Source organism: Engraulis encrasicolus, chromosome 19, assembly GCF_034702125.1.
Source record: "Engraulis encrasicolus isolate BLACKSEA-1 chromosome 19, IST_EnEncr_1.0, whole genome shotgun sequence".
NCBI lineage: Eukaryota > Metazoa > Chordata > Actinopteri > Clupeiformes > Engraulidae > Engraulis > Engraulis encrasicolus.
Genome location: NC_085875.1, coordinates 7,757,344 through 7,774,805, shown reverse-complemented (window position 1 = coordinate 7,774,805; position 17,462 = coordinate 7,757,344). Strand labels below are relative to the sequence as shown.

General features: G+C 40.9%; 1 protein-coding gene across 2 annotated transcripts; it reads left to right on the top strand.

The window, feature by feature from the left end:
* The first annotated feature begins 593 nt into the window (after positions 1-593).
* On the top strand, positions 594-15,886 carry si:dkey-33c12.4 (uncharacterized protein LOC560112 homolog). 2 transcript variants are annotated; one of them, XM_063183566.1, is made up of 20 exons: positions 594-796; positions 1,052-1,089; positions 1,310-1,388; positions 2,633-2,754; positions 3,343-3,435; positions 3,543-3,602; positions 3,963-4,091; positions 4,250-4,318; positions 4,494-4,655; positions 5,043-5,213; positions 5,646-5,733; positions 5,838-5,928; positions 6,189-6,330; positions 9,621-9,725; positions 10,034-10,124; positions 12,475-12,640; positions 12,883-12,957; positions 13,339-13,441; positions 13,798-13,898; positions 14,798-15,886. In XM_063183566.1, the coding sequence occupies exons 1-20, from the start codon at positions 781-783 to the stop codon at positions 14,907-14,909; spliced, it is 2,013 nt and encodes a 670-aa protein (XP_063039636.1). In that variant the 5' UTR covers positions 594-780; the 3' UTR covers positions 14,910-15,886. The 2 variants fall into 2 exon arrangements, with proteins under 2 accessions (XP_063039636.1, XP_063039637.1); XM_063183567.1 differs by lacking the exon at positions 4,250-4,318.
* The last annotated feature ends 1,576 nt before the right edge of the window (positions 15,887-17,462 follow it).

Genomic DNA, 17,462 nt, shown 5'->3' with positions numbered 1-17,462 from the left:
TACAAACGGACACTTCATTGCAATGCCTCTTCCTTTCATGATTCATTCATTTGAAAGCACCGTTTTTTGGATTTGGGCTAGGTAGCTATTAGTGACTCGCGGCCAAGGAGGTGTTTACATGCCTGGACAAGCTCGACCAGTCTCTTCACCCTGGCCCTCGCCCCTCCCCTAGCATTTTTCAAAACAGAGGCTGCCATGAGGTAGCCTACTGACGAACTTTGTTAGAGTTGTATATAGCCCCAGAGTGCCTCACTAAATACAGCAAATACACCCTGCCTTCTTATTACTACACAAAACACATAGATGAACATAACTGAGTCTCCACCGAGATATGACAACCAAACGAATATCTGAGTTTGTCAGAATGATACATGAGAGACGCTGTGCAAACATGGCCAGCCATTGGGATTGTGAATGTGGCCACTGGTCAGCAGATGGTTTAGAGAGACTCCCTTTACAAGCTTGTCAGGCATGAGGCATCCAAACTAATTATAACCTCAAAAGAGATGCGCTGCATCCAGGCAAAGAAACATGTGCAACAAGTCAAAAGTACACATTTGTAACGATAATGTGTTCCCCTTTCTCCTTTTCCAGGACGTCTTTGTTTGTGTGCGCATGCGCTTATCACTGTAGGCATAAAATCACCACGAATGCAAGCCAGAGGAAGAGAAGGCACGCAGGCAGATTGATCGCAGAAGAACTGGGAGGACAGGCTGGTTTAGTCCAGAGATCCGTCTCTCCACTCCTCTGAAGTTTATTTCGGAACTTACGAACATAAACATGTCTTGGCCTCAAGGTAATGTGACATTCCAATAATTAAGGTTTATTTCTTTGTTGAACAACCTTACTTCGAAGAGTCGGGTACCTCGGAACTTCGTCCTTGTTGAATTGTGTGTTATGCTAGGCAGTTAGCTTGCTAACAATTTTTAGGAATGGCGTAGGTAAGTTATCAATTTCAGGTGGCAACAATGAGTTCATTGGCTGTGCTTGAGTTATCGAACTTGTCTTGTTGGTTATTTGCGATATCTAACAACGTTTTTTCCCCCGACAGAAACGTATTTAGCCAATCCCAGAATCATGCATGCACATGTAAGTATGGTTTGTTGTCTTCGCTTTTTAAAAAAAATCTTGTAAAGTTCGGCAACGTTGCATGCATATTCTAATGCAACTTCTTGCAGTTTAGTGGAAGCATGCGTTTGTATAGTATTTGAGCTTTTTCCTAATCTCACTGATCTGTGAAGTTACACATCTTAGCATTTTTTTTGTTTGTCTAACTGCGGCAATAACGGTTCGAATGTTATCATTCCAGGAGACCTTCGTGGATATGTTGCATGGAAGAACGAAGTTCAGCCTTTTAGACGCCCTGAGCTTGGTGTCTCTTGGTGTTGGTAAGTTTCTATCATTTTTGTGATGGGCTGATGAGCAGAGCGTGGTGGTACTTGTCTGGACCTGTTCCTTGTAAAAGCTCTAAGCTTAGTTCTAGTCATTGGTCATCGCGTACCCTACCTCCCCACGTTCACCACAAAAGCTTCTTTTTTGTTTTAAGTATTGGGCTCAGGTCAAAATGACCTGACCTTACACTGATGGCCTGCTGGAATTTGGGGGCTAGACGGGTGGGTGAGGAAAGTGTTTTCACAGTTCAGTCAACCTTGTCACATTTCTAACCGAGTGCACTCTTCACACACCCATTAGGCCTATTAAAGCTTTTGATGACACATCCACGGCGCAAGCATGTGCAGTTTTTAATTGTTTGGTTGGTCTAAAAGTGTAATTCTGAAATTGAGTTGTTTTGACACATGGCAGTGTTGACATTAGATGATGTCGACATTAGAACTGTTTTGGGTCATTGCATGCCTGTACTCATTTAACAATTTCTAATGATCATGGAGACGCCTATGCTAGTGGGACCTGTCATGAGTGGGACCTAACAACGAGGGCAAAATATTTATGGTGTAAAATAAGAACATGGGTTTCGTTTTTATGTGGGCTTAATTCGATTTTTTCCCTAAACTATAGGGCTGTAACGATATTGTTTGAAATTGAGAAATCGTGATGCACAGAGTCACGATACTGTATCGTGATACGCACTTTTAACGTTTTGATGCCCATCTGCCCAGAAAACAACCACGCTGGGAGATGGTCACTCCCAAGTGAGATCACTCCCGGGCGTGTAGCCCCAGGTGTTACTATCACTCCCATACGTTCTATCCCACCCGATTATATTTCACGTATTATCATACACTGCCACATACAAGCAATTTAGGGTTAGGGTACGTAACAAAAAACTACCATCAAAAAGATAACTAGCTCCGTTATATGGCGGTGGGCTCAATAGTCTGGCTAGTGGTATCGAACCGCGCTGGGAGCGACAAACTGGGAATCATGTGACAACCACAAGTGGCAGTGCTTCCAAGTATCATCATTGTTATATAGAAACTTCATTATTTGTAGCCTTTTGTAACCTATTCTACCTTTTGAACTATCATAGTTTTTAGGGTAACATTTTTGAATTGGTATCTTGAATTCTGGAAAGAAACTGCTAACCAGATCACACAGTGCACCTTTTAAAATGTTTATATTACATCAGGCTATTGGTGGACTGCTTTTTAACTCCGGCTCTTTCCTGTGTCAGATGAGGATGGGAATGGCTCGGAGAATGATATCCGCACCACTGAGGTGTACTGTGGCGTGACCCGAAACTTCTATCGCAAACCACGAGTCACTGTAGTGGCTAGGCGGAGCATCACACGAGAGGTTGGTCCCTCCTGCCCACCACTTTTCACCTTTCCAGTCACCTTTTGTTTGTTTTATTGGGGTCGTTAACTCTTTGCCAATGGGCTGTTGCATTTGTACGTAAACCACCAGGCTAGGTGGCGAACACTTGAGTATTCAGCTGTGGGGGTGAAGACATCACTGTTGGTTACTCTTCTTATTTTTTTTTTGCCTGGGCAGTAATTTTCTTTCTCTCTTGTTTTTTGTTTGTTGACGTGGCATTCTAGAAGGTATTGTCAACGTTGTGTGCTGATGGTTATTACATTACATTTGGCAGATGCTTTTTTCTTTTCTTTTAACACACCACTTACAATCGAGGACATAATCATAGCCAGGATCACTAGCAGAAACAAAGTGCACAGGAAACAAGTGCTGATGCAAAGCACAGGGTTAAGTAGAGTACATGCATATCATGCCAAACAGTCTGGACCGTGACAGGGGCTGCTCACGTATTCGTGTACTTAGTAGATGGTTTGCCATGTTGGTTTCTTCAGCTGTTGTAATTAAGCTGTGGAGGTTTTTTGTTGTTCTCTACCTTACAATTAGTTACTCATGTTCCATTATTATTAGGCCATGCAGAAGGCGGACCAAACTGCTGAAGAGCTAATAGAGGAAGAGGAGCGATTAAAACAGAAGACTGAGAAGAAGAAGCTTAAGAAAATGGTGAGTTGAGACACATTTGTGTGTGTGTGTTTCCTTGGTCACTTGGTGCACATCAGCAGGTACTGGATTTCATATTTATTTTGTGTGTGTGTGTCTTCACTCAACAGCGGCAAAAAGAGAAAAAGCGACAAGAGAAAGAAGAAAGGGAAGGAGCTAAAGAAAATCAGGTGATCGAGTGACCTAGTGATGCCCTGTTTTGTTGAAATATGTACACTTCTGCAATGGGTGGCATCAGCTGGACGTGACAGGCTTCAGTGTGCATAACACAAGGTCTACTTCGTTCAGTGTACTGTAACGTTTACTTTGGAATTTTACTGTAGCTGTAGGTTTTGTGATATCAGAATTTAACATCAGATTACATTGTTGGTTTGTGTAAGACTTGGCAGCTTGGAATTATTTGCCATATAATTACTTGCTTTAACCAACAATGGAGCTTACAACTGCTTGGTGAAGTTGCTGCTTTTCATTCAATGACTGTAGCCACTCCTCTAACCATTGGCTGTGTGCTTTTGTATGTCTTTGTTCAGACTAAAGGAGATATTAAGAATAAAAAGGAAAATAAGAAGAGTACTGGTTCATCTCACAAACAATGCAACCCTGACTGCAGTGATGAGAAGGATGAGGAGGACAAAGACAGTATTTCTAGTGAAAAAGTGGTGGGTGCTCCTTTGTTGTAATGCAAACATTTTTTTGTTTTTATCTTTATGGAAAGTTTGTAATGGACCTGTGTGCTGGAGATTAAGACTTTAAATAGTGGCAGCAGATTTGGGTATGTCTGGACCAATTCATTAAAATGTGCCACCTCTCTTGATAGTGTTCGAAAATGAAAAACCAACGGGGGAAAGAGGGAAAAAAGAATTCTATTAAAACTAATGATAAACAGGTAAAGAGAATCCATTTTCTCTTGCTGGTCTGCATGCTCTTCAATATGCGCTGTGCATTTATATTTATGGCATTCTGTGCTTACTCTGGCTTTTTTCTGCCTGCATACGCTCAAATATAAACTTGTGAATATCCAATTATTCTGTTCTTACACTCTTCTGTTTTTCTGCTTTCAGATTATAGATAGTAACGACACACTTAATATTAACAAAAAGGTAAAAAATAAGAAGTTGGAAGATCCTGATGTCAGTCCACAATGCTCCTCTGATGGCAGTAGTGGTGAAGATGGCGACGACTACTACGAGCCGGAGGAGGAGGGCGAGGAGAGTGAGCTGGAGGTGAGGATGCCGTGCAGAGTCCAGTAGTCTCCTGTAGGAGTGCTATGCAGGACCCCGTTTCTTTAAATTGTTTAAATTGGTTAGCAATTTCCCACTGGTAACGCACTAATGCCTGGTTGCTAAGCGAGTTAGCAACTTCCTTTGTTGCGATGCAAAGACGCTGTCAAGAAATGAAGCCCAGGTTCAATGCCTATCAAATGCATAAGTCTGCCATCATATCCTCATATGTGAATTGTTACGTTTAACTTCAGTTATGTACATTTTAACTTGGTGTAGAGTAACCATTACACTTCTCATAAGCTGAGCAATGCTTCGGTAATGCTCCTCACGAAAGCCTTGTGAAGGAGGCCAGCAAGCTGATCTTCCTGTTGTGTCTGTGCTGTTCAGGAGCTTGACATGAACAGCTGTTTTGTGTCCAACGCCGCCGCCACACTCGCCAAGCGTCAGCTTGAGAAGGCCAAAGACAAGAGGGAGAAGAGGGACAGAAAAGCGGGGGATTCTGGCAAGGAGTCGCCCAAGCCTGATGTGGAACAGCAGGACTGTAAAACCAATCAAGAGGTGTGTTTGCTTCTGTGCCTGAGGTTGTTAGAAATTTGTGATTTGTGGGTGGGGGAGCTTTTTTCTGGTTAGACTAACTGGCCACTCGTTTTAAATGGTGTCCAGACTGGTGGGTTTGTCAACTTTGTCTCATTAGTAATGCTTTGTGATGTAACTGGAGGAGGAGAGAGCTTTTCTTTAGGCTGACAAACCAGGGCTCTAAATTAACACCAGCCAACCAGTCAAATGCTGGTGAAATGTCAGTTTGGCTGGTAGAATAGACCAACGTACCAGCCACGTTGACCCATTAGTCAGTGAATGTTCGGCTAGTAAGATTAGCATCTACTATTTCATTTTAGCTGGTGATGAAAAGTCAATTTAGAGCCCTGCTGACATCTGCTGTATTTATGAATGTCTCTAATTTTCATTTATTCTTCTCTGACTGATTTCCAGGTCCCACTAGCCCCTTATCAGAATAAGGTTAAGGCGGAACCAGAGAAAAACATCACAGATCCTGTTACACGAAGTATGGAACTGGCCTGTAAGTGATCTTGGTACATATCATGTCATGGCTTCAAAATAGCATTGTTTATTTGCAGTACTGTGTACAGTTTTATTTATACTTTGTGGTCATTTTTGTTTCAGTCATTGGGAATCAATATGCAGCTAATGGAAATTTGGAATTGGCGGTCAAATATTTCACAGATGCCATCATGCACAACCCTAGAGAATACAAGTAAGTATTAATCATAGCTGGGTAATCAAGCATGCATATCTGGAAGTTGTTTTTGAGTTAGTACAAGTGAAAGTACTCTTGATTTCTACCTCACAACAACATACAGCGAGAAGAGTGTATAAAACATTTAAGCTCCTGTTCTAGTGGTGTAATTACATCTAAGTACTACTTTATGCACCCTTGCTGTTCCATATGTTTTGAGTAAGATATGGGGCGTATGAAGGTATAGTATGTGTAATACAAATGTATGTGCTCCGTAGGTTGTTTGGGAACCGTTCCTTTTGCTTTGAGAAGATGGAGCAGTTTGAGAAGGCCTTGATGGATGCTAACGTCGCTCTGTCCATGAACCCCCAGTGGATCAAAGGCCTGTACCGTAAAGGCAGGGCCCTCTCTGGCTTAAAGGTGTGTACACACACACACACACACACACACACACACACACACACACACACACACACACACACACACAGAGGGTAATCTCAGTGGCTCAAAGGATTGTCCTAAACTTAGGGAGGGCCTCCTAACCTGTCTTCAGATGGCAGAAATATGAACACGTGTCCAATCTCTGTCCTGATTTTAAAACCACTGTGGCACATGAGCTGTATTTGAGCAAACAATTTGCAAAACTAGCCTTGAGGCACATGAACACACTGACTCTCCAGGCAAACTCGCAGCTGCATATTCTTGTCCTCTTCTGTCACTGCATTCCTCCAATGTTACTGGGCTATGTTATCAAGTACCTATGGCCATGAGGGAGTCTGGGAGGGAGGGAGCCTGCAGCATGTGCCGCAAGGTGGCTGCCTTAACAAAAACACCCACTACTATGGCTGAATCCCATTTCACCTCTTGGCTATATGATTACGCCTTTCCCATTCCACTCCGTTTTGCCTGTTCATATGAAGGAGTAGCAGTGTCCCAATTCACATTAAGACAGAGGGTTAGAGGTAAGAGAGGGCTTTCTACCCCTTAAGCCTCGTTCACACACATCGCTGCTAGTTACTCGCTCAGCGAATGAAGTCAATAGAATGTCAATGTGTTCCAGCGAGACAAGCAGGCGAGTGCTGTACAAGCAATGCGATGAGGGTGGATCCCGATTTGAAAATATTTTAACTTTGAGCGACGCGAGTAACCAATTGGAAAGTAGAGTTCAGTATTACTTGCCTGTGCATTGGCATTCACTTTGTGAACGTTCCATGAGGGTGGCGAGTAGGAGAGCGAGAAGCTAGTAACTAGCAGCAATGTGTGTGAACGTTGCTTCAGAAATGATTTTCCAGAGGCAGGCTTCAAACGGAGTCATTCCATGATTTTTAAAGGGGTGCATCAATTCGTAGGGATTGCGTTTCAAGCCCCTACCCCTTACTAGGGGTGGTACGGTTCACAAAAGTCACGATTCGGTCCATATCACGGTTTCAAGGTCACGGTTTTCGGTTTTATACGGTTCTGTTTTTTTTTTATTTTTTTTTATTATTATTATTTTTTTAATAAAATATATTATGCACTGGAAATGTATAAAATAAAAATTAGAATGAAAATGTAAGCTTATCATAGGTATGTTGAATTTGACTTCATTTAACCCAACAAGGTGAAGTTACTGAAAGAGGAAAGATATCAATGATTTTAACATGCTTCCATTTATTTCACAAAAAGGGAGAACTAAGTCCTAACTTTTAAGTTGACAAATATTACATACTATAACACATTTGACGTGTAAAAATAAAACAGCTACACTCCTGTAGGCAATGGGACCATTAGGTCACTGCAGTATGACTATTTTGGTTAATGACACACTGAGAACGAATTGGACTTTTATTTTGATACCGCTTTCTGCGAGTTTTGCGCTTAGGATGAATCTCTTGCTTCCTATCATGAAACTGCCGGCCGCAAGAAGCATAGAAGTAAAATCAGAAGTCAAATTCAATTTCAAGTGAACAAGTGATAGGGTTAAGTTATATTAAAATGTGAAAGTTAAGGTAACAAATAATTTTAAAAGATCATTTTTTAGAAGTGTATTCACAAGAATGTTTCACAAAACTCCTGTGAATCTGAGCCTGTTAAACAGTCATTTTATTTTGGTTATGGTGTTAAACATGAATGTTAACTAGGCAACATTACAAAGTCCCCCTCATTCCATCAGAGTTTAACTGGCTACATGTAATTAGGCCTACAGTTGATTGCAGTTAAGGACAGCGCAGTGAATCTGATGGATATGTTCATATCGCGCATTATGCCGTCCGGAATCCCCATCCAATGTTACGTGGATTATAACCTACTGTACACTAGGCTACTGTAACGTAAGTCTACTTTGCTCTGCTAATCTGTCATTTTTTGTAAATCCATGTTCATTTAATTTAAATTGGTCAGAATAAAGGCTGGGGGCAGTCACTTAGCGCTAACGTGGAGAGAGAGGGGGGAAGAGGGGACGCTGCTGACCGACCTGCGCTTGCTTGTAGGCTACTGTAGCCTACTCAGCTGGTGCATGCTGTTACATTATGCCTTCCAGTTGGCTGATAGAAATCAGTCTTTCCACACTCAATATCCTACGTAGTCTTTGTGTTTTGTGCTTGTAAAAGTAGTAGGATTTTAATTGCGTCGTCCGCCGGTGGTCACTCTCTTTTTTTGGGGGGGGAAACCGTGGGCACCGTGCGGTTGCGCACTACCCCGTTCCGTGACATGCACACCGTACGGTTTCGGTTTGTGACGCAAACCGTACCATGCCTACCCCTTACTGCTCCGTTTGAAGGGACGAGGGGCAAGGGGAAGGCGTAGGGGTAGAAATGGGGTTCAGCCTTTGGTTTGGTTGACTTGTGAACTCTTCCAAAAGAATTCTGCTGGAAAGTCTAATCTAGGTGTGCCACCTCAGCAAGTGGTGTCAGCTCTCCAAGCTTCTCTAATTACAAAAGGGGATGTCCAATGGCCCGAACAAGACAAGACGATCAGTATTTCTCAATGTCAAATGTACTTCCCTTGATGGTGCCACAGCCTTGAAATTGCACACTCGCAAGGCGAGCAGGCGAAGCATCTCAAATGATGGTGAATGGAACATTCTTGGGAGTGTGAAAATTAACATTACAGCAGTTTTGTTTGGGCCACAACACACTTTCTGGATTTCCAACTGATTTTAAATGGTAAACACAACCGTTTGACTAATTCTGTTGTGGTGTAAGTTGGGAAAATGTGCAACAAAACTACATAAATGTTCATGTGAATACATAACTGTACACAAATTGTCCGTAGTGTCATGAAAAGCTCTGAAAAGCAACCCAAACGTAATGAAAACAAACGGTGACTAAGTTGTGTTGATGTAATTTTTTTTGGCTGTTTGTCTTGGTTAACAACATACGGTTCCATCCATATTGTGCTTAAACATGCATTGCTTTCCCATACCTGTAATAAAAAGCGCACCATGGGCATGGAAAGCAACCTTTTTTAACGTCATGTGGCAATATTTGACATGTAATTATATCCATGAAGCATCAGGGCTGTAATGGTTTTGTGTGCACCAGATCTGCGTCCGCCACCGCGTTAGGCCTTTCGTGTTACCGTGATCACTTTTGAACGGATGGGTGGATCTGTCCCAGATTCAGGGTGTTAATGCTCTAGAGTAGGTAGGTTCATGAACTGATTAGATTTTGGATCTTTACTTCTTTCTTGCTCCTCCTCTCTTTCTTCCCCTTTTTCTCTCTCTCCTGTAGCGGTTTATGGAGGCCATGCATGTATATAAGGAGGTGCTGGCCCTGGACAGCAGCTGTGCCGATGCCGCTCAGGAGCTCATTAAAGTGCAGATTCTGCAGCTTATGGTACGTATGCGTTTGTGTGATGTGCCGTCATGTCTTAACTGCCCGGTTAGAAAAGGGTTTGGCCTTGACTGTTTTAGTAGCACAATTTTTCATTTGACAGCAAAATGGTCAATCTGGGAATATTTATTTCGCCCATGCAAGGTTGGTCTTGTAATGGTGTTTGTTGGACGACTCAAAACAGAAATCCTAAAACTGCAGCCAAATGAGAAGTGCATCAGTATTTATTTCATTGGTGGTGGTTCAGATGTAGGTGGGTGATGGTATTGGACTCACCTTTTTGTATATTGTGTTTTTTGTTTTCCCTTCAGGAAATGGGTTTCTCTCGAGAGCAGAGTACAAATGCCATGATTGTCCATGGAAATGTAGAAAAAGCCTTAGATGCTCTCTCTGGGTTTCAAGGTAAGGAACGCATGCACCTCTTCCTTAGTTAAGAATGGTAAACCCGCTAATGGATGGCCCACTGGTGTGATTTGGTTAATGGCGTGCGTGCTGCAGGCTCTTGTATTAGATGATTTACCACTACCTCAATGTTAAATTCACCCGGCTTACTACTGAGCCAGGTTTTTGGAATACCCCACTGAAATTAGATGTGCCATTGCAGCCTACTTTAAACATTTACCATTATACAGACTGTGTCGTAATGACTTCTATCTTAAGCGCCGTACACACACGTCGCTGCTATTTACTCGCTACTTGCTCACTCGCCTACTTGCCACTCGCTCTGGGTGATTTTGTTTACTGGTTGTCATGGTTCCCGCTGTCCGCGCCAATAACGTCCGTACGAAGCAAAATTTAGGCCTACGCTGTTTAATGTTGATCGTGTGCTGTGCACAACCATGCATATGAGCCTTTGATGGTGTACACTGTATGTATTTTCCTCAACACTTTTAACCAAAGTGTGATGGCGTGCAGAAGTTAGGTGGTCAGAACACCACAGGGGCAACGTCACCTGTCAATAATCTGTATTCTGCATTCCAATTGGTTACTCGCTTAACTCGCGTCGCTCGAAGATAAAATAAGTTTATCTCGGAACCCGCCCACATCGCATCGCTTGTACTCTCCGCCTACTCGCCAGCGAGACTCGCTGGAACACGTAGACATTCTATTGACTTCATCCGCTGAGCGAGTAACTAGCAGCGACGTGTGTGTACGGCCCTTTATGCGATCGTCATTCAATAATGATTTTGAGTATCTAAAAAGGACACTTTTTTTTTCATGAAAATTACATGTGCTTTCTTTTGTTTTTGGTAATCTGTAGCTTTGTGTGGTGTGAAAGCATTGTCCCTCGTTAAATCATTGCTGTAGTCATTGAATGTTTATTATTTGTATATGTGGAGCTTTTTATTCATCCAATAATTCATCCTTGTACACCATCTTGAACCATCTTTTTAACCCTTATGTTGTGTTCGGGTCATTTTTGACCCGTTTTCAAGTTTTAGTGTGAAAAAAACACACTTTCCTTTATTTTCTTGGAATAAGGCTTCATCTAATCCTCAGTCGCAATCATTTCAACACAAAAAAATATGTTTTATCATTTTAGTACATTTTAAAGGTCCAAAAAAAAAAGTTACATCTGTGGTGTTCGGGGGTCAAAATTGACCCGGTATAGATTTTTGGTTGTTTTATGCATTTCTGAAAAGCTGTTGGTTGCCCTTTGTCTTCAGTTTGGTGATTTATGTTGAGGAAAATATATTTGTCGCCTGAACTTTTTTTTTGCCAGCTTTTTGGTATTAAAAATCCAATATGGCCGCCGGACAGTCCCATACACTACAATATGTCATATCTCCTGTTGTGAAAGGAGTACAGATGTATTTCTGGTGTCTACTCATATGTTTTCATGGTCAGGGAATCCATTTCTGCATTATATAATGAGAATTTTTGCACATTTGTTTGCAAAATACATTTTTGCACATTATTTTTTCCAAAAAACGTATCAAAAATTCATAATGGCACCCAAACCTGTATAACTGGTCTTATACTTTCCATGAAGTTGATGTGGCAATGACATAATGGTCCATGTTCATGGCATAGGGGATTCAGATGAATAGTGTGACTTTTTTCATGTTCATTGAGGTGTTCATTTCCAATACCTTTGCATTAGATTGGCGGAATAGCTGTGACTCTGACAGAATTGTTATTTTGTATATTTACCACACTAAAATCATGTAAATATCGAAAAACACCAAGTCAACATATTTAAACATTAATTTTATGCACTGAAAAACTAATTTAGTTGACATTTGGTCTTTATCCTGCTATAAATCTCTTTGGGTTGGTTTGGACCCGAACACCACAAATGCCACTCTTGATGATATTTTTTAATATTAGAGAAAAACTAATAAAATAAATTTGGGGGTTGTGGTACTCTCATATCAGCTGTAATACATGGACAACATAATCACTAATTGTATCACTTTGGGAGGTATTAATAGTGAATTTAAGCAGATTTTGATAGTTTTGTTCATCAAAAACGATTTGCATAATGTAAGATAAAAGATCTTTTAAGTCAAAAAGATGAATACATCAAGTAATATTTCCATGAATATGAATACATACAAAGTTAGCAATGAGATGAAAAACAATATTTGATGATAACTAGTGTTTTTAGGTATTTTATAGCTGAGTTTTGTTATCACGGGTCAAAAATGACCCGAACACCACAGGTGTATGCAGCTTACGAACACAACACAAGGGTTAAAAAATATTATTTTTGGCTGTTTTGTTGTGCTCGCTTCACCTGTGTGTGCAGGCACGTATATTCCTGTTCCCAAGACTGCCCAGCAGCAGGAGTGGGTGCGAGTAGAGAAACGCGCCCAGTCCCCCAAGCCTGGCCCCCCCACGGGCCCTCCACCAGGCCCTCAACTGCAGCAGTCCACCCCAGTCATCCAGCCTCCACAGCCAAGGCCAATCCAGCCGTGAGTGCAAGTGCACACGTGCACATTCTCCATTGTTCACACTTCCTGTGTTTTTGGTGCAGACAGTTCCTTTTGTGTACATCCTACACACACATGGGTACAATCCTGTGCCCAATCTACATACTTGGGTGTTGAAGTACTGTATTTGCCTGATCTTTTTGATGCACACAAGCATCTTATTTTAATTTGCAATGTTTGCAAAAACACGTTTAACCTTTTTTCTTTGTGCTTTGTCTCTTCAGGGAGCTGTTCCCTGTCTGGGTTGGTTGCCCTCCACAAATCTTATCAGAAGCCTTTATTTACGACTTGTTTCGAAAGTAAGTTGCCCTCTCCAAATGTATTTTTATTTATTTATTTTTCAAACCAGCCAATGGTTGAGGTTGGTTGCATGGGATTTTTCTGTACCATTTTCTCGTAGCTGCTACACCTAATTAAGGAAACGGGCTAAAATCAATTTCCAGAACTGTATCTGACGTTTTTACGTGGACCCTCGTTTTAATGCAATGAGTTAACACTTGTCAGTCAAATAATCCGTCATGTGTGATCTAATTAATAAACTCCATAGTCAGTAATGTGGCTCCTGCTGTGGACAACAGGTACTTGCTGTGTATTGTGTGTATGAATTGCACTGCTTGCCTATAATCGCACATTGTTGGTTTTCTAAACGCATGTGAATTCAATGTGTGTGTTCCCCACAGAGTTGGCGTTGTGCACAGTGTGAAGGTTTTGAGAAACAAAAATTGTGCTTTTGTGAATTACATCAAACGAGAAGACTGTGACCGAGCCATTGCCAAACTGCATGTATGTTTTTATTTTATTTGTATATCATGGCTTTATTTCGAAATTACCCCATAGGACTTGGCATGATAAATCCTTGTACAATATATATGTACTAAATTAGTCATGGAGTGCAGTTACATGCACATGAGTATTCTGATTTCAAGGAGAATTCTGTCCATATTCGATTTAACATTTTCATTCCAAATGTGGCAGTGCCACAGATGTAGAGTGAAGTCACACACAAACTCAATACTGCCATAATTCTGTATAAAATTGTAACCACACTCAAAGTTTAATAGTTTTTCCTGATGTGTATACTAGTGCATTGAGCAAATGAGTGCGTTGTGGGTATAATGCTGTCTCTTTATGTTCTGCAGGGGCTTGTCATAGCAGGAGGCTGTCCTCTTGTGGTGCGCTTCCCTGATAGGATACACCCACACCTGGGGGTGTCCAAGGGGGCTGCTACTGTGGCCACAGAGTAAGTGCTGTTTGTATACACACGTCTGCATGCATACATTTCCACACACACCTTTCAGTATTATTTGTAGTCTTCTAATTTCACAGGGTGGCCGCGGGTCCTTAAAAAGTCTTAAATGTCATTTTCGCCAATTAAGGCCTTGAAAAGTCTTATTTTGTCTTAATTATTCCTCCCTAAATTAAGCTCCACAAATTTAAGACATTTGGGTTGAAAACTTATGTCAGCCATGTGATGAACTTTGCGACGGAAATCGGGAGTTGTAGCCATGTAGTGTAATTTAGAACGCATTATTGAATTTTATTTAGTGTAAAGTTTCATTGTGTATAGTTTTGTGTTTTCAAACGGCTACATTAATGTAAATAACCAATTGTTTTTTGTACTTCATTTGAACCTGTGTATGATCTTGTGAGTTGGTCCTAATTTCATTTGGAAAATGGTATTGAAAAGTCTTAAAATATCTTAATTTTGACTTGCTAAAACCTGTAACGTGGCGAGTTGGTCTTAATTTTATTTGGAAAATGGTATTGAAAAGTCTTAAAATGTCTTAATTTTGACTTGGTCAAACCTGTAGACACCCTGATTTCAGTATATACCATGACAACAGAAATCCTGCCAATGGCACCTTTTGAAGAATACAGAAGTTGTACATGAAATGTGAAACTGGCTTAAGCTGAACTGGTTCAGCAAGTGTACGAAATTCGAACGAAGGGTTTCAGACCTAAGCTCTAAACAATCACCCAATCTGCACTACATCTTCCAAACCCTGTTCCCTCTGACAAAGTTGTTCAAGTGAAATGTTAGGTTTTCTGTGATTTCATGTTCCACTTTGGCAGTTGTCTTTTGCGAATTCTAATTGGTAGCGTGTTTTTATCACATTTCTCCTCTTCTGCTCCTTTCAGTAAACTCCCAGACGAGTGCAATTTTTGGAGAAACATGGGGTGCATCAAGAATCAGGGCTGCCAGTACAGACACGTCCCTGAGAACAAGGGCATCGACCGCAGAGGGAAGTAGCCCACGGATTAACCATTGCAGCCACATCCCCTCTACCAAGGTCATCGATTTCAACCTGTGTCCATTCCATGCACCTTTGCTAATCATGTACCAATGCATTCCTTGACGCACACATTCCGACAGATGTCTGTGCCATGGCGGATGCACAGGCCTACATGCACACAATGACGCCTCATTCTTTAGATTTTACACATGCACCAATTGTGTTTCTGACAGGCACACGAATCAAAGGGCCTTCTTTCAAATATACACATAACCAATCGTGTCCAAGACATGCAGCTTAATCAGATTTCCTGTCAGCGTTCCACATAACTCACCTGTTCATAATCAAAAGCGTTTCAGATCTTACATGACCAGTTCTCAGCCGTTCCAATAGCAGTCATATGCAATCCGTATGCACATAGGTGCTGCATCTAGAGTTACTGTTCTCTTGTGTTCTCTGTAGGTGTTCTGCATTGTTTGTGCGCAAAGGCTCTCTCCAGGTTGCTGGCCTCTCTGTCCTCTGCCTTAGCGTGGATTGTATCTTGATTAAGGTGTCGTGATCATTAGTGGGAAGGGACGTCTTAAATTTCAGGATTCTTTGTTTGATTACCCATCCAATCAAGGCATTATTTAAATTTCCTTTTTTCTTTCTCTACTTTTTATTTCTTTCTGAACACCGCTTTTGGTGTTTTATATGCATTTTGTTTTAAAAAAGGGTTTAATTTGCCGATTTCTTTTCAAATGTTACAAAATGACTGCAGTCAGAGGGTTTAGGTTGAAAGTCCTTTGTTATGCTGATGGTTCAATGGCAAATAAAAATGGGCAGTGGCAGCAAATTTTAGCTTGTGCCAAATTATTGTTTTAAATTGAGAAATTTCAATTGTCTTAAAAAAAAAAGAAAAAGGGCTTTTAAACGTTTATTGAAAATCACTGTTTTAATTTGTTATGCTGTTATACCCTATACCCTTTGTTTTTATTAAATTCTCCTCTTTGAATTTATGTCTGGAGTTGTTCTTATGGAATGGAAAACTAGTGTCTTAGAGTTTGTACTCTCATATCAGCAGTAATCCATGGATAACTAATTTTAACACTAGATAGAATAAAGAGTGAATGTATACAGTGTATGGTGGTCAAATAAAACTGTTGTCCATGGATATGAATACATACTGAGATGTAAAACAATATTTGAGAACTAGTCTTTTTCTGAGTTTCTATCAAGGGTCAAAATTGACCTGCGAACACCAAGTGTATGCATCTTTAACACAACAGGGTTAAGTACTCCAGCACATAGTGGAAATGTAGTTGTGATCTGCTTAGTGTGTGTTTTGATTTTATACACACACACACATTCTGGACTTTTGGGTGACCACGCATCAGATTTCAGCCTCCAGTGTTTTTAGTGTATTGTGACTGAAAGAAATGTGTGCCCGTCTACTAAATGAAAGCATAGCATTTTGAGGGCACAACAAAAATATTTAAAGAAATGCATTGGACCTTTTAAAGGAAAGCACATTTCAAGTGTTAGTGAAGGTTTGTGTGTAGACCATGAATGAAGGGGCGAATAAACCAAAAATCTGGAGAGTGCTGTCTTTCGCCTCCTTCATTGAATGAATGAATGATTTAATTTGACATCTTCAGTTCATATAAATAAAATAAATACATGATTGAGTTTCGTTAACCGCACCACATACTTCAATTTAAAAAAAAAGTTAGGATGGCACAATAAAGCTCGGAAGCTTATTTCCATTGTGGTCCTTGATCCATTCATTCATGTTTTGTGTGGGATTCAGCACCCAGTTAAGAACTGTTAAAATATTTAGGCGACAGTGTGAGCTCATCTTCTCCACGTTTGATGTGTGTAGGCCAGTGTTTCCGAACTAGGGGTACGTGTACCACACCTCAGGGCTGTACGTGGAGAAATGTAATAACAAATACATCGAGTGTAGCCACTTTGGGAAAGTAGAATAGATATAGAACAGGACAAATACTGAAATTCCCCAACATTATATGGGTTATTTTTTAAATGACTCAACTACACTTCCAGGGACAAGAAGGCCAACTTAAAAAGTAATGCCACCTGTTGGTATGGGGTTTTGCCTTCAGTTCATCTGTGCTGTTGATTGGGATACTGTGAGACCATGCACACCATTGTGCATACCTTGCACATCTGAGGAGAAGGGTCCAGCTGCAGTAAAACAGTTCCACCCCTAATGCAAGCACGCCCATGGGCGTTCCCGGCATTTGCCGTATTGGCCAATCGTGAAGGGATACTGCATGATGTCATTTTCAAGGCCATTTCCGGATGAAGGCTCCATGTTTTCAAAGATATCCCGTGCAAATTGTTATCTTCCGGAGAAACGTTTCACTGAACATTCCACTGACATAATATTCTCAACAATTTATGTAAGAAAGTGAGATAAATCACACGTTTTCTAATCCCAATATGTATTTTGCTTTGTCTTCCCGTAAGCCTACCTCGGACATTGTAGCCTACTGTTTAGAACTCGTGTCGCTATGCACAGATTTGTCATAACGTATCAGGTCGCCAAAATGCTTTGATTTCAACACAAC